The sequence below is a fragment of the Panthera pardus genome, unplaced genomic scaffold, assembly GCF_024362965.1.
Source record: "Panthera pardus isolate Hobbes unplaced genomic scaffold, ASM2436296v1 HiC_scaffold_10, whole genome shotgun sequence".
Classification (NCBI taxonomy): domain Eukaryota; kingdom Metazoa; phylum Chordata; class Mammalia; order Carnivora; family Felidae; genus Panthera; species Panthera pardus.
Genome location: NW_026526655.1, coordinates 61287486 through 61305210, shown reverse-complemented (window position 1 = coordinate 61305210; position 17725 = coordinate 61287486). Strand labels below are relative to the sequence as shown.

At 37.6% G+C, this 17725-nt stretch overlaps 1 protein-coding gene across 5 annotated transcripts in view; it reads left to right on the top strand.

The window, feature by feature from the left end:
* Positions 1–14711, top strand: part of DCAF17 (DDB1 and CUL4 associated factor 17) — a 45953-nt gene extending 31242 nt beyond the window's left edge. For 2 of the 5 annotated variants that reach the window (XM_019459384.2, XM_019459418.2), the window contains exons 14-15: positions 739–831; positions 14385–14709. In XM_019459384.2, the coding sequence (XP_019314929.1) occupies positions 739–831; positions 14385–14498 (207 nt within the window). In that variant the 3' untranslated portion in view covers positions 14499–14709. Of the gene's footprint in view, positions 1–738; positions 1296–2221; positions 6267–14384 lie in introns of those variants that run through there. The other 3 variants (XM_019459410.2, XM_019459404.2, XM_019459394.2) reach the window with 3 other exon arrangements.
* Positions 14712–17725: the final 3014 nt, after the last annotated feature.

Below are 17725 nucleotides of genomic sequence, written 5' to 3'. Positions count from 1 at the left end.
TCTTCATAGGTCACATTCATTGAAACGCGTGCTACTGTGTTCATGTCAGTCCAGGCTCGCCTGTACCAATGACCACATCAAAGAGGTATCATCCGACCGGACAAAAACGAGTACTTCTTAAACCTTCCTTCCCTGGGAACTAGAGGACGCCTCCTTTCTGGAGGCCCTGAAGATAAAGTTTTATGTTTTATTCTGAGACATGCTGTTTATTTCCTTACCATAGTCTTAGGTTTTCTCACATTTTATAAGTTTGATAACATTTTTAAAAATAGAAGCGTACTGTGTTGAATCCCCCCAGTTATTTAAGAGATGATATCTAAGCATGTAGGGTTTCTAGGCACTCTCAGAAATATCTGTTTACTTTTTTGATTATTATAGTATATAAAAGTTATAAGGAAGAGTAGCTGCCATTTTATCCAATCATTTGTTTTATCAAATATCTGAGAGGTTTAGCAACCTGCCCACTCTCACACAGTGAGATAGAGTACAGGCAATGGAATCCAGGTGTTCCGACTCCTAAGACCAGGGTTCTTTTTATTTTCAACATTTCATGTAATGCCTGCCTCATAAGGAATCTGCATGTTCATAAATAATGACAATAAACTATTTCTAGCAACTGTTTTGCCTCCATGTATATATTTGAAGATCTCTAGCATAGGTGCTATGACATTTTAGTGACACAGTTGTGAATATGGTTGTGTGAAAAGGAGATTTCATTTGGCTGTGTTTTCATTCCAGACATACAGCCATGAAGTCTACTTTGACAGAGACTTGGTACTACACATAGAACAGAAACCCAGCAGGGTCTTCAGCTGCTACGTTTACCAGATGGTATGTGACCCTGGCGAAGAAGAAACAACAAACAGAAGTTGTGAAAAGGAGTGAGATACTTTTAAAACTTGAGATGTAACTCATGAGACTTTTAGCCACATATCCAAGCAACTATGTTCAGTCCTCCTCTCTGTTATCTGTGTAGCAAGTCCTCCAGTATTTTCTAGAAAACATCTTGTATTGACCTCACATGACTGTGACTTCTTTTTTAAATTATTGCCATACATGTGGTAAGGACTTCATTTTATGGAGAGAGTTTTTTAGAATGACATCCCAAGAAGTCTAGCATTTAGAGCTTTTAGCTAGGTGGTGATGCAAATATCAGGTGTTGGGGAGCACAAAAAAACAAATTGGTGCCAGTTGTTGGGAGAAGGTTACTGATGGAGAAGTGTTAAACATGGTTCTTAAAAGATGGTATGGAATTTTGATTGGTAAGACGACGCAGAAGAGACAAAAAAACAAAAGGTGTAGAGGAGTCAGAAAGAAATGCTCCATCCTGTATACCAAACTTTGCCTTAGGGTGAGAAATGAGATCCATAATGTGAAATAATACCTTTGAGCCAAAAATGTGTCATCATGTTTTTTAAATCATATATGTGTATATATGTATATGTTTATATTTATATGTAGCATTAGGAATTGGTTCTAGTTCTCAGATGATCTTTTCTTCCATGGTTTTATTCTCTTGGCTTGGTGTTCCCATTGGTTATTTACATTTGTATCACAGACTAATGTAAAAGATTCCAAGCAAACTTTAAGTGAAAATTTTTCCTGATGTGTAGCCTGTTTAGCTCTGAATATATCGAAGAATGTTGTCCTCATTTCACCATTCTATTTATTTGGTAAGTTTCCCAGTTCTGCTTAGGCAGTATTTTCGTACCTATGCAATAAGATAAAAGTATCCTGGATCCCCCCAGTTCTGTTCCTTGTGGAAGAGTAGATAAAGTCTCAATTCCTACTAGCGTGGGGACTGACTGATTAGCTAGAAAAGGCTTTTGACTCTGGCTTAGTTGTGAAACAAGTATTTTTGCTTCTTTGTTAGGACCAATATAGATATAATCCTTGAACTCAGATAATCATTCGTCAGATTGTTAAATAAAAGCGATATAAGTCATGGGAGAAAATTGTTTCTTTTTGCTTCCTGTTTGAGAAATCCGGTTGCTGAGATCCACACGTTCAGCACATTTCTCTGATTCAGCCTCAAAAGAAGAACCAGTAAAAATAGAAGGGGAGGAAACAGCAGTGAAAATCATTGCTGAATCAAATTTAAGGTTAAAATATGGGATTGTAGCTTGAATAATTTGCATTAAAACCCTTTAGTGTTCCCTTTGGTTTTGGCCTGACCCCATGTTAAGAATGATGTGAATTCTGCCCTTTTCTGCCTTTGAAGTTTGCAGATAAATGTCAAGCTAATTATGATCAACAGTGCTGAGGAGAAAAAGGTGTTAACCTATTCCAGACATCAAGAAATTAGTAGCAGAGTCCATAAATTTAAAAGAAATACAAGGAACAAACCTAAAACTATCTTTTGTGCAATAGGTAAGATTGCTAACATTTTAGAATAACAGAAAATATTTATATGTGGCCAAAGATAAATCTTTCTGTGTCTGACCTTAAGTGTAATAACCATTTGGGCAAGTAGAAGTGATTACCTTGTGAGCAAGGTATAAGTATCTTCATATATTAATTCTAATCCTTGTATCTCTACTAATGGAAAAATCCATTCTTGTTTTATGCATATTTAATATAATATTTGAAGCTTTCAGAGCATTTTAGAGACCTGATTGTGGTTACAGAGCAGTTGAATAATTATGATATACTGGATATTGCCCCAAACTTCCAATTAGACACTAGCTATATCTAAACAGTCATGCCCAATGAATTTACGTCTTGAAAAACAAGTCCAGTAAGAGGGAATAGATTAAAATACCAGAGAAAAGAAAGAAACCAGTGTTGTATGGGTTTCAAAGCAGATGCAGTGCTATGTAAAAGCTGAAAGCCTATTCTCCATTTCCAAGAGTGTTTCAGAAAAGGTTAAGACTTCAGTCCTGTTTCATTTTTTTAAGAAGAGGTTTATTGAGTTTCCCCATCTCCTTTAAGTCACTCTCTTCTTTTAATGAAATGATAGGAATTCATCTGCTCAGAAAGGCATCTGAGAATCAGCTGAGATTCTTGGCTGCTTTTTAGGCTGGGGGCAGGAGTGGTTGGGTGGCTAGAATACTTCTAGTCTAGGTATGAACTGACCATTGAGAAACTCCGCATGTTTCACCACTGCTAAAGTCAGACTAGACCAGGATCCTTATGCCGTATCAGCCGGACACTTTTACCTCAGTATAAAAGACCACGGTGGGGGGGGGGGGGGAGGGGGGAGGTCAGTTGTGGGCACTGTAGCAAACAGAAGGGTTATGCCCCAACTGGAAGGACAAGCTGTTCCTATTTAGGTTCAGCTGATTGTAACATTTTGTGGGAATGTGGGCTGCATGACTTTTAACAAGATGGTTGATAAAAAGATGCCAGATGATACAGAAGATAGTAAAGAATGTGGGAAATTTACAGATAACACACACAGCAGGAGACAGTACAGCACACTTCCCAAAAAAGTGTGGGTGTCCCAGCCCCCCATAGTGGCATCGCAGCTGTTTATTCCGCCACCTGCCAGCCATGACACGGCCATTCTCTTGGGGTGGAGGGACGTGGCGGTTAATATCCTCCTGGCCCCACCTCAACCCCCACTCTCTGCCTGACTCTTTTAGAGTCTTCAGTGGTGTGGCCCGCCTACCTAACAGGCACTACTGATAGGCATAAAACATTATGGGCAACGTTTCTGAGTGTTTAATGCAAAACTGAGGGAAGCAATTTAGCTTCTTCCAGCAGGTCTAGATATTAAGCTGATGAGAAGCGTATTTCTACATTTCACTCCTTGCGATGCTGTGTTCTCACAGTATCGAGGCAGCAAGATTATCCTTCTTTGACTTGAAAATGTTTCTCTCAACTCTGAGAGAAAACAAAACAAATCCTATTGTAGTTGCTGTTTGAACTGCCTAGTGAGGAGATGATGTTCTATTTAAACAAATTAAGGTACTTGACATTCTTCCACCAACTGAATGTTTTGTTTCTTGTACATATTTTTTAAATGGTAACTTACATTTATTGACTGCTTTCTATCTACCAGTCACTGTGATAACATGTAAAATGAAATGGTTCACTCAACATTCAGAATAACCATATGAAGTGTGAAACTACTGTTATCCTTCCACATTTTGTAAATGAGTATCATGAGGCTTATAGAAGTTACTTTGCCACAACTAATAAGTGCAGAGATAGGAAACACATCCAGATTCTTTTGACACAAACTTATGCCAGATTTCCTCCAAAGCTCTCAAAAAGCAAATCATGTTACTTTATCTCATATAAAGCATACCAATAATGATAATATTAGGTACAAGAAAATACTTAGTAAGTGTTTTTTTTAATGATGTCTGGATATCCAAATTTTGGACAAAGTTTGGATGAAATACAGTTGGCCTATTCACATATATAACTTGACATAAATGATGGTCTTCATTCAGTAGTTAAAAGTAATTTTTCAAAAAGGTACAAAATATGGTACTCTTATCCTGTTTGTGGTAATAATGAACACCAGTATTGGTAATGATTCATAAGTTAATTTGACTTCCTTTTTAATAATCTTTGTATTTCTTACCTTTCTTAACCATGTCTACATATGTATCTAACTTTTAGAATTCTAGGGAAAATTCTGGGGCTAATTTCTGGTCCCTGTGTTGCTACAGAATCTTACAGAAGGAATAATTTATTATAGGCAAAGGATATATATTAGAAAGATAAGACCAACTGAGGGCTTTTCTCCATCATTTTATAATGAAACTTTTCAAACACACAGAAACGTTGATGGAATTTTACAGTAAATACCCAAATACCAACTTCATGGATTCTAAATTTTACGTGTTTTATTACTATCTATCCATGTTACTTTTATGATGCATTTCAAAGTAAATTGCAGACCTCAGTATACTTCCCCCTGATACCTCAACATGCATACCACTAAGTAGAGTTTAATGTTCAGTTTTTAAAATTTTTGATGTACATTTACATGCAGTGAAATGCACAAATGTTAAATATAAATTTGCCGAGTTCTTGCAAATGCGTACATCTGCGGAACCCAAACCCTTTTCAAAATTTAGAACATAGTACTCATTCCGGAAAGTTTCCTCCCGTTCCTTCCCAGTCAATCCTCACCACACCTATTGCGTGTTAACTCCTGTTTTGGTTATTTTGCTTCACAGATTAAATTTGCCCATTCTAAAACCTTATATGAATGACATCATACAAAGTGGAATGCTTCCTTCATTCACCGTGGTTTTGAAGTTAATTCACTTTGCATGTACCAGTGATTCATCCCTTTTTATTGCTGACTAGTCTTTTGTATGAATGTGTCAATTTGTTTTTTCCAGTTTTCTGTGAATGGACACCTGGGCTGTTTCTGATTTTTTTTCTTTTTTTTACTATTGTGAATAAAGTGCTGCGAACATTCTTGTACACATTTTTTTGCGAACATATTTCTTTATTCCTCTTGGGTAAACATCTAAGAATGGAATTATTGGGTCCTAGGTAGGAGTGTGTTTAGTTTAATAAGCAATCGCCAGATCCCCCCCACCCCCACCCCTGAAGGATTGTATCATTTCACATGCCTGCAACAATATGAAACTTCCAGTTGTTCCACATTTTCTCCAATATTTGTGGTTCTTAGTCTTTTTTATCTTAGCATTTGTGGTGGGTGTATAATCATCTCTAGTTGATACCTGGATTGTTTCTACTTGCCTCTAGCAGCCCTTTCTCAGGTCACCCTCTTTATCTTTTTTAACCCCACCCCCACCCCACCAGGAACTGCTGAAAGCATTCTTTCTTTGTGATAATAATTAAGATAACTCAAAAGCCAGCTTGCATTATTCTTTCTCAAACATAGAATACATTCTCATCAAGGAACCCTGTTTCCTTTAATGAGGACTAACAGAAGAAACCTGGATTGCTAAAGGCTTATGTTAGACTGTTCTACGTGACTGCTGGAGCTGGACAGGATGGCACCAGAGAAGGGGCTCCATAAAACATTGTAATAAAAGCAGAAAGTGATTTTTTACTTTAAAGGCTGGGAGTTCAGGTTATTTGTAAATCGGATGAATTTTTGCTATAATATGATATTAGTATTAAATAAGCTTTATCCTTTCCCTAATAACTACATTGATGTGGGTTATGTATCTTCTTTTGAGAGAGTAGGGGAGGCGCAGAGAGAGGGAGAAAGAGAATCCAAAGCAGGCTCCGCACTGTCAGCACAGATCCCAATGCGGGGATCCAACCCACGAACCATGAGGTCATGATCTGAGCCAAAAACCAAGAATTGGTTGCTCAACCAATCACTCATCCAGGCACCCCCTTAGTGTGATTTTGATTTATATTTCCTGATAAACTAATGATGATAAGCATATTCAGGTGTGTTTATATGCCATGTGTAAATTTTAAATTTTCTTAACATAGATTTTTTGAGGTATAATGGACATACAATAAACTGCACATATTTAAATTACACAGTTTGGTAAATTTTTTTTAACTTTTTTAACATTTATTTATTATTGAGAGACAGAGCATGAGCGGGGGAGAGGCAGAGAGTGAGAGAGACACAGAATCCGAAGCAGGCTCCAGGTTCCAAGCTGTCAGCACAGAGCCCGATGCGGGGCTCGAACTCACAGACTGCGAGATCATGACCTGAGCTGAAGTCGGATGCCTAACCGACTGAGCCACCCAGGCGCCCCAAGTTTGGTAAATTTTGACATGTCATGTATACACCCATGAAACCATCACTACAATTAAGATATTAAACACATCCATCACTCCAAAAAGTTTCCTCTTGGTTCTTTGTGACACCCCTCTCTTGCCTTTCTCTCCTGCCTTCCCAAAGCAGCCACTAATCTGTTTCTGTTGGTTTAGGTTAGTTTGCATTGTCCAGAATTTTATATAAATGTAGTCGCACAGTAAGTACTCTTCTGTTTTTCTCCTGGCTTCTTTCACTCAGTATAGTTATTTTGAGATCCATCTGTATTACATGTATCATAGTTCATTCCTTTTTGTTACTTAATATTACTCCATTGTGTGGTTATAACCACAATTTTTTACACATTTACCTGTTGATGTACATTTGGGTAGTTTCCAATTTGAGGCTACTGCAAACAAAGCTACTGTGAACATTTAGTACAAATTCTTTGTATGGACATAATGCTTTATTTCTGTTGGGAAATACCAAAGAGAAGATGGCTGGATCATATGTTAGGTATATGCTTAATTTTTTAAGAAGCTTACAAACTGTTTTACCAAAATGGCTATGTCATTTTATATTCCCATCATCCCATCATCAGTACATGAGAGTTCCAGGTGCTCCATATCCTTGCCAACACTTGTTAGGGCCAGTGTTTTTAATTTTAGACATTTAGTTTAGGTTTTACATTACAATTTTTTAAATTTATGTGTATTTTTGAGACCGAGAGAGTGCGTGTGCTCGTGTGAGTGGAGGAGGGGCAGAGAGAGAGGGAGACATGGAATCTGAAGCAGGCTCCAGGCTCTGAGCGGTCAGCACAGAGCCTAATGCGGGGCTCAAACTCACAGACCACAAGATCATGACCTAAGCAGAAGTCATATGCCCAACCAACTGAGCCACCCAGGTGCCACAAGTTTGGGTTTTACATTTAGATCCATAATCCACTTTTTGTTGATTTTTGGGTACAGTGCAAGATATGGATCAAAGTTCTTTTTTTCTATATAGATATCTAATGCATAGTGGGTAGCATTTGGTCTTTCACCATTATGTATGATATTAACTGTTGGTTGTTCATAGCTGCTCCTTATTAATTTGAAGAAGTTCCCTACTATTACTAGTTTTCTGAGTTTTTATTCGATATAGATGTTGGAGTCTGTCAAATACTTACTCTGTTGAGGCGACCATATGGCTTTTAGTCTGTTAATACGGTAAGTTACATTGATTGATTTTTTTTTTTTTTAACTTTAAACCAGCATTGAATTCTTGGGGTAAACGCACTTGATACCTCTAAAGTTCTAATCATATTTTAAGCCAGACAATCTCTGCAGTTCTACTTTGTCACATGTGTCATTTCCACAACAGCAAATTCATAAAATTTACCACTGTGTTGGCACCGTGGTACATGGTAATCATTTCAAGTTCATTACATTTAGATGGCTTTCTGCCTTTACAAATAATTTCCAACCACTTTTGGACCCTTTGCCAAATACTTCATTCTCACATAAACAGAATTTAGCAAGTTGGGAGTCAACAGCGTTGGAGAAGCTCTGGGTATGCTGCCAGCCTCTCCCTGTCTTACCTCAGTCCAGAAAGTTCATATACTAAATAAAATTTTATCTGAGGTAGAAAAGTCAGTTAATACCTGCTGTGACCCCAATTAATGCTTTGAACCCATTATAGTTCAATATACTTTGAAACCTTGGACCACCGCAGAAGTGATGAAACTTACAGTGAGCTAAATTCACAAAGGTGACAATCCGTGAAATGAGTCATATGGAGGACAATCTACCTTCTCCGGTAATAGGCATCCATAAATTGATCTCTCAAATGAAACTTTCAAAAGAAAATGATTTATCAATAAATTCTTTATCAGTTCTTTCCAGTAAAAGTTTTAAGGCTCAATTAAGGATTTTAAATTTTCTCTTAGGAGGACACCTGCTCAAGCAGACAATCATTTCTGAATCCTATTTTAAACACCATTTTTTCTTTGAAAGATCACAAGCTCCAAGGGCACAGCTTTTCAAGCTTCCTCTGTAAGAGTAATAAGACTGGTTAAAGCATGTTAAAAGAATTACAATTTAAAAGCCATTCTACATTGAAAAAAAAATAAAAAATAAAAAAAATAAATAAAAGCCATTCTAACACTTAATTTTCCTGTCTGTAATCTGTCTTTCTGTAGAGAGCAAAGTCAGTGAGAGTTAAAGCATTTCCAGCTCCAACCTCCCCCACATCTAAAACCTCAGATTTTACACACTAATGACACAAGATCTGCTTGAAGATATGCTGACTGACACTATCATGAACTTACAGAGGTCCTTGAGACCACTACCACATCTAACATAAAGTCCCAAATATCTCAGCATGCCTGGGTGGCACAGTCAGTTGACTGACTCTTGCTCTCAGCGCAGGTCATGAACTCATGGTTTGTGAGATCGAGCCCCATGCAGGGCTCTGCGCTGACAGTGCAGAGCCTGCTTGGGATTCTCTCTCTCCCTCTCTCTCTCTCTGCCTCTATCTTTCGCTCTCTCTCTCTCGCAAAATAAATAAGTAAACTTAAAAAAAATAAGAATGTCCCAAACGTCTCTTTTCCAGAGTCTGTCTTGGTTTCCCTTACCGGACTCCTGATCTGATGGTTTCCATTTCAGTTTCTGCCAGAAGGTCTTGGGTGCCTCTGCCACTTTGGCTAGAGTTAGAGTGATTTATTGTGCATATACAGACACTTTTGAGAGTGAAAGGAAACATTACCAATCATTATTGATTGGACCACTAAGAGCAACTAAATGCTTAATCTCACGGACCAGCCTCCAAGAAGCCACAGAAACTGCACCTCAGGGCAGTGTGTGAGGGATAGGTTAGGGAGGAAGGGGGAAGAATTTACCCCCAGCTCTTATCTGCCACTCTCCAAAGATTCCAACATAATTCCCCCGAATTTCCAGATTGCACAAGGGCAGAATTCACCTTGACACCAATGGGCAGGAAGCAAGGGAAACTCAGCAACAGGACACGAATGAGGTCCTAGCATTGGCAGGCTGTGTTGGCATGAAGTTTGCAGGGTCCGCACAGAGCAGTCTTAGTAGCAGTGACTGAAACAAGAGAGGGGGTGAGGCCAAGAGAATCTGAATTTGTGCAGGATGTCTGGTTAAAGGGAGAATTGGGAAGAATTATATTTCTTCCCACGTGTCTGGGTTCTGGTCTGCTTTCTGTCCGGTGGGCACGGCTTAGGCCAGAAAGATGGCAGAGAGCTCTAATCAGCAAACGCCAATCTAAAGAAATAGACCTTAGTCTTACATCCAAGATAGTTAAATGAATGTACCCTTCTATGTTTTAAGGTGGCATATGATCTGGAAACATTTTATTTTTATTCACACACTGTAAAGTTCACCTTTTCAAAGTGTACAATTCAACGATTTTTAGAATGTTCACAAAATTGTGCAGCCATCACCCCTCTCTAATTTCTAGAACATTTTTGTCACCCCAAAGAGAAACCCTGTATACATTAACAGTCGTTCCCATTTCCCTTCCCCCCACCTCCTGGCAACCACTAATCTGTTTCTGTGGATTTGCCTATTCTGCACGTTTCACATAAGCGGAATCATGCAAAATGTGGCCTTTTGTGTCTGGTTTCCTTCAGCATGCTGTCTTCAAACTTTAACCCATGTTGTAGCATGTATCAATACTTCATTTCTTTTTGTGGCCAAGTAATATTCTCTTACGAAACTAAACACATTTGTTTATGCACCTGTTGATGGACATCAGGTTGATTCCAGTTTTTAGCTATTGTCAATGATGCTGCTATAAACATTTGTGTGCACATTTTTGTATAGATAGATATTTTCAGTCCTCCTGAGAAATGCCTAGGAGTGGAATTAGTGGGTCACATGGTAACTCTAGGTTTAACTTTTTGAGGAACCGACAAACTGTTTTCCACAGCAGTGGTACCATTTTATATTCCCAGTAGCAATATACAAGAGGTCCAGTTCCTCCACATACTTGCCAACGCCTGTTATTTTCTATTTTTTATTATAACAATCCTAGTGGGCATGAGGTGGTATTTCATTACAGTTTTGAATTTTATTTCCCTGATGACTAATGATACACATCTTCTTATGTGCTTATCGGCCATTTGTATACTATCTTTGAAGAGACACTTACTCCAATCCTTTACCCATTTTTAATGAGATTGTCTTTTTATTATTGAGTTGTAAGAGTTATTTATATATTTATATATTTCTGTATATATTCTAGATACAAGTCTCTTATCAGGTAATGTGATTTGCAAATATTTTCTCTCATTGTGTGAGTTGTCTTTCCTCTTTCCTGAAACACAAAAGTGCTTTGAAGCACAAAAGTTTTCAATTTTGATGAAGTCAAATTTTTAATCTATTCTTTCTTTTGTTGTTTGTGCTCTTGATGTCATATCTAAGAAACAATCGCCTAGTCTAAGATCATAAAAATGTACACTTATGTTTTCTTCTAAGAGTTTCTTAATTAGCTTTTACATTTAAGTTGATGATTTTAATCTATAATCTTGAATGAGGGCCACCTGGGTGGCTCAGTCTGTTAAGCGGCCGACTCCAGCTCAGGTCACGATCTCGCGGTCCGTGAGTTCAAGCCCCACGTCGGGCTCTGTTCTGACAGCTCGGAGCCTGGAGCCTGCTTCGGATTCTGCGTCTCCCTCTCTCTCTGCCCCTCCCCTGCTCACGCTCTGTCTCTCTCACTCTCAAAAATGAATAAATGTTAAAAAAAATTTATAATCTTGAATGAAATTTAATGTTAACACTAGTTACTCTTTTAGTCCTTCTTCGTATTAACACAGGAAAATAAGTTGTAGTTTGATTCTAAGGTTATTCACAATTGTGAGGCTTGGGATTCTCCTGGGAAGGGTGAGAATGAGGGCTATGGGGGATATTGCTGGGAGTCCATTCCCAGTAAGTGTTGGTGAGAGAAATAAGCACCAGCCACTGAACTCACTAAGAGCTGGAAGAATAAGATTTCATCTGCTCCTAAAAGGAGTGCGAGGGAAACACAAAGATACTGCCAACCTACCAGTCCAGGCCCACTGACAGGAATGATCTCTTTTGTAATTTTTAAAATATTTTTTTAATGTTTATTTATTTTTGAGGGGGGGAGGGGCAGAGAGAGGGGGACAGAGGATCTGAAGCGGGCTCTGTGTTGACAGAAGAGAGCTCAATGTGGGGCTCGAACTCACAAACCGCAAGATCATGACCTGAGCTGAAGTCCAACACTTAATGGACTTAGCCACGCAGGTGCTCCTCTTCCCTAATTCTTAATGTTTCCCCTAAATTCAGATGGGTGTGGTTTTTGCATGCTCCTACAATGAGTAAATACGTATGCATTCCATGATCAAGTGAAATTAATACCTGTTATTTTATAAATATTGACAGCAAAATAGTGACTGTGTTACAAGCTTGTATAATTTTCTGAGCAATTACTTTTTCTGTCTCAGAATCTTAGACTTTTTACACTTAATAGATTACACAGAAGTGTCTAAGAATACTTTTGAGTCATTGCACGGACAGGCTTGCTAAAAACTACTAAAACATTTAGATGCAGCAACCTCTGTAGCTATCTCTTGAGTTTGATCACTAAACTCATTAGGTTCTCTATCTGCAAAGAACAGCATTGTTAATGTTGCCTTTATAACATCAGAATAAAACAAGATGCGTTTTAATAACTAGTGATACCTGCTGCACGACAAGTGGGTTACACAAGGAAGTGCAGCTAATAATAAAATGTTCATGTCAGTGAATACTGTCATTACATACAGATTAAAGAAATAAGACTACTTTTAGTTAATTGCTGGTATTAATCTAAAATTCCAATGAATCAGAAATCCTATATTTAGGTGAGTTCAGAAGTGCATAGTCACTACCGTCATTCTAATAAACAATGTCATTTGGGATATAGTACTACAAGCAGTATATTTTTAATACCTAGGACCGTACTTATTTTTGAGGTTTTGAGAAATGTATTGATGAATCAACAGATTCATCAGGTGGGAGGGGAATTTCCAAAGAGGTGTTTTGTTGTTGTTGTTGTTGTTGTTGTTGTTGTTAGCAGAACAGTCCAGACTTATAAAGGACCATGAGGAACAGGGAGATAACCTTAATGCTATAGGGAACCAAGGTGTTGGAAGCAGGTGGAAATGACCCATGTGGGATTGGGCTGTGTCAGGGTATAACTGAGGGCAAGAAACTTGAGAATCAAAGCTCAGTGGAGCTTCTTGGGCTCATAGCTTTTGTCGTAGATGAAGCTTAATTTGAAATGGTTTTTGACAGTGTCTTTGCCAGATTTGGATCTGTATTTTAAGAATGAGGTCTAGATCTCTTCAAAGAACTAGTTACTATGAACTGCCATGTCCGTGTCCCTTAGATGTGCTGTAACACATACCTCACGGCCCCATTGCGGGCACAAAATTCAAAATGTTTGAAAGTGAAAAGTGATCTCTCCCTCACCCTCTTTTTGGGTCTGTTTCTGGCCTCTGTCTTTCTGATCCTTACCTTTTACATTCAGAGGTATACTCCACCTGGAATTGGTTTTTGTTTATGGTTAACTCTCTTTACTCCCTTTTTGTAAAAAAATCTACTCTATCCAGCACCATAAATCCCAGCTTTGTAGTGACACCTTTGTCACCATGTGTCTATATGGACTCTATTCTGTTCCATTGATCTATTTGTCATTATTGTCACCAATATCACACTACATTGATTACTGTAGATTTATAATATATCTTAATATGCAGTAGAGTATGTCCTCATAAATTGTTCTTTCTCAAGAATGTTATGGCTATTCTTTACCCTTGACATATTCTGTGCCTTGGAGTCTAGAATCTTCTTGTCAATCCCACAGAAATTAACTCACTACAATTTTGATCGGGATCAAATTGACTATAGATAAACTTAGGGAGAAATGACATCCTTACTATTTTGAGTCTTCCAATACATTGATGTAATAACATCCTTCCATTTATTTATGTCATTTTCAATTTTTCTAAAAGTGTTTTTAGGTTTTCTGTATAGAAGTGTCATCTTTTTTTATTGCTAACTATTTTATGTCTTGATGCTATTGTAAATGGTATTGTGTTTAAATTTCATTTTTAAAAAATAAATAATAAATTTCATTTTTTAATGGTTTGATGCTCAACCAAAGAAATTCCATTGATTTCTGCATACTAATCTATATCCTGTAAGCTTATTCAAATCACCTAATGATTCTAATACTATTCTGTAGATTTTATTTTCTAAGAATGCAAAGAATTCAATTCTATTATTTTCTCTATCTATAATACTTTTATCTATTTTTCTTGCCTTATTATATTGACTAGGTCCACCAGTATATTTCTGATTTCAGAGTAAACAATATTAACATTTCACCATTAGGTACTATGTTTCCTGTAAGTTTTTTTTCCCATAGATACCCTTTAACAAGTAAAGAATTTTTCTTCTGTCCCTTGCTTACTAAGAGGTGTTTTTTTTTTAATGACTACATGTGCAATTTTATCAGTTTACATCTATGAAAGATAATCATAATTTTGTTTATTTCTTCTGATAATGTTGTGAATTACATTGATTTTTATATGTTAAAACCATCATATATTCCTGAAATACACTCAACTTGGTTATGATGTTTCCTTTTATATTTTGTTACATTGTTTGTTATCACTTTAATGAAGACCTTAACTACTTCTTCTTCTTTTTTTTTTTTTTAGTGTTTACTTATTTTTGAAAGAGAGAGGGAGGGGCAGAGAGAGAAAGAGAGAGAATCCCAAGCAGGCCCTGCATCAGAGCCTGCTGTGAGATCTGCCAGAACTGTGAGATCATGACCTGAGCTGAATTCAAGAGTCTGATGCTTAACCGACTGAGCCACCAAGACCTTAACTTCTAAGTAAAATATGTTAATTAGCAGTAGTCTAATGCTTTTGCTGCAACAACCAGAAAATGAAATGGATGAATTTTAAAATTATATTTGTGAAGATACCAGAGAGTTGTGGAGCAAGGAGGAATAGACAAACTACAATTCCAGAACAGTAAGAACTCTTCCTAAGTAAGCCAATGATTGTTTTTTTTTTGTTTGTTTGTTTGTTTTGTTTTGTTTTGTTTTTCCTGATGGACTTGACTTAGCAGAGAGATTCTCCTAGAGGGAAAAAAAGCCAGCATAATTTTTGACCATTACACAGGGCTGGTGTGACCTATTAGAAACTGGAAGAGCCTGAATGCAAGGCAGGTTTTCCCCCATGAGACATTTTTTGAGTTTTAGGGTGATGTATGAGGCTGGAGGCTGGGCCAGAAAGTCAGACTGTAATCTATTGTTCTGTGGTGCCTGGAGGGGAAATCCTACTAGGGGAAAGGAGCCTTTCACAAACTCATAACTAGACGGTCCCTGAGGCATGTGTACATGGGTGTGTTAGTTTGCTAGGGCTGCTAACAGCAGCAAAGTACCACAGGCTGGGGAGCCTAAACAAAAGAAGTTTATTTACTTATGATTCTGGAGGCTAGCAGTCCAAGATCAAGGTGTCAGCAGGGTTGGTTTCTTCTGAGGCCTCTTTCCATGGCTTGAGAATGATGGTCTTCCCTCCATGTGTGTGTGTCCTGATCTCTTCTTACAAGGACACCAGTCATACTGGATTAGAGCCTACCCTACTGAACGCATGTTAACTTAATTACCTCTTTAAGGATTCTGTCTCCAAATACAGTCCCACTCTGAGGTATTTAGGGTTAAGACTTCAACATATGAATTTGGGGGATACAATTTAGCCCATAATAATGGGGTTGGAGGCTAAAGAGCTACACTCAAACCTCTTCTGAAGGACTACAGTAGTTTCAGGCCTGCAGAAATAGAGACATTACAAACTCTCAATTAGGCCCTGACCCAACTAAGTCACTAAGTGGATTGAAATCTGTCTGCCTGAGGAAAAGGGGACTCACTAATGGGAGCTATCAGCTGGAGACTTCTTCTTTTACACATAAGTTGTGTCATATAATAAAGGATTATTAGACATGTAAAGAAGCAGGAAATAAATGGCCTGTGACCAAGAGAAAATACTAATAATAGAAGCAAACTCTTCCTTTCGTTGAGAATGGTTTTTTTATAATTATAATTATTATTATTATCATTACTAATTTTAAAGAGAGAGCAAGAGTGCACGAGCTGGGGAGAGGAGCAGAGGGAAAGAGAGAGAATCTTAAGTAGGCGCCACACTCAGTGCCGAGCCCAACGCGGGGCTCGATCTCACAACTCTGGGATTATGACCTGAACCAAAATCAAGAGTCAGATGCTGAACCAACTGAGCCACTCAGGTGCCCCTCATTGAGAATCTTTTAAATTAGAGATTCAATTTATTTAAGAGTTAGTGAATTAATCTGGTTTTTCTTTCTTCTTGTGTCAATCTTGAACAATACGGTCTGGCTAAAAATCTGTCCCTTTCATCACATTTTTCAAAGCTATAATCATGAAGTTGTTTATAATATCCTTTTGACATCTTTTAATAGCTAAAGAGTTTGTAATGCTGGTGAGCAGGTGCAAAGCACCTGAAAGCTTGATTCACAGCTGACCCAGGGATTCTCTTTTTCCCATGATCAGTCTCATAGGATGTTTATTATGCTCATTAGCCTTGTTCAAAAAGCTGTCTTTTGGGGGGCGCCTGGGTGGCTCAGTTGGTTAAGTGTCTGACTTCAGCTCAGATCATGATCTCGCCTTTGATGAGTTTGAGCTCCATGTTGGGCTCTGTGCTGACAACTCAGAGCCTGAAGCCTGCTTCGGATTCTGTGTCTCCCTCTCTCTTTGACCCTACCCTGCTTTCTACTCTCTCTCTCTCTCTCTCTCAAAAATAAACATCAAAAACACAGTCTTTTGGCTGTGTTTTCTCCATCAATGTATTTTTTTGCTACTTTTCTAATTTTGTGGATAGAGACTTAGATAATTGGTTTTTTAGTTTTCCTTCTTTTCTAATATATGCACTTTATATGCTAAAAATTTCCTTTTCAGCATGGCTTTTACTATATCTTACAAGTTGTGACAAGTTTTATTTCAATATTAATCTAAAATATTTTCTGACATCCTTAATGATTTCTTGTTTGCACGATGGAACTCTGTAAGAGTATATTTTTTAATATACAACAAGTGAATTTTCTACGTTTAATCTTGTATTCATTTCTAGCTTGATTCGACTGGGGCCAGAGAATATACTCAATATCATTTCAGTCCTTTGAAATTTGCCGAGAGTTGCTTTGCGGTCCAACATTTGGTCAATTTTGCTTAATTTTGCGTAAGCACTTGAAAAGTTTTACTTTTGCTCAAAATTTGCCTGTTCATTTCTGGTACTCTCCTGTGGCCTGTTTATCTTAGTGGTGGTTTCTCTTGTTTCCTCTTTAAAAAAAAATTAAACTGTGAAATATAGCATGCGTCCCGGAAAAAGCATAATTCAAAAAATTGCCACAAAACAACCACACAACCCATCGTGCAGGTCAAGAAATAGAATATTATCAGCATCTGAGGAGCCACATATGTATGTCTTTCTGTTTACAGTTTTACCTCTTTTCCAAGATGTCACCATTATCCTGATTTATAATAATTTTCCTGTTTTTCTTCATAAATGTACTACCTCTGCATGCATCTCTACAGGGTTTATTTGTGCCTCTTTATAGAACTACATTTTATATATTGTTTGGCATCTTGCTTTTTTCCTCAACATTAGGTATATAAGTTTCATTTATGTTGTTTTATGTATCTCCACTACTGTGTAGCATTCAGTTGTATAAAAATTTATTTATCCATTCTGTTGCTGGTGGGCATTTGGGTTGTCTCCGGTTTGGGGCCAATTATTAACAATACCACCATGAGTGTTCTTGTACATACTTCCAGATGCACATGTGTGGGTATTTCTCGATGGTATATATCTTGGATTAAAATCCTTGGATCAGAGGGTATGTATATGTTCAACTTTATTGGATGCCACACAATTTTGCAGAAGGATCATACCAGTTTATAATCCCACCAGCAGTGTCCGACACTTAATATGCTCAGACCTTTCATTTTCTGCCAATCTGATAG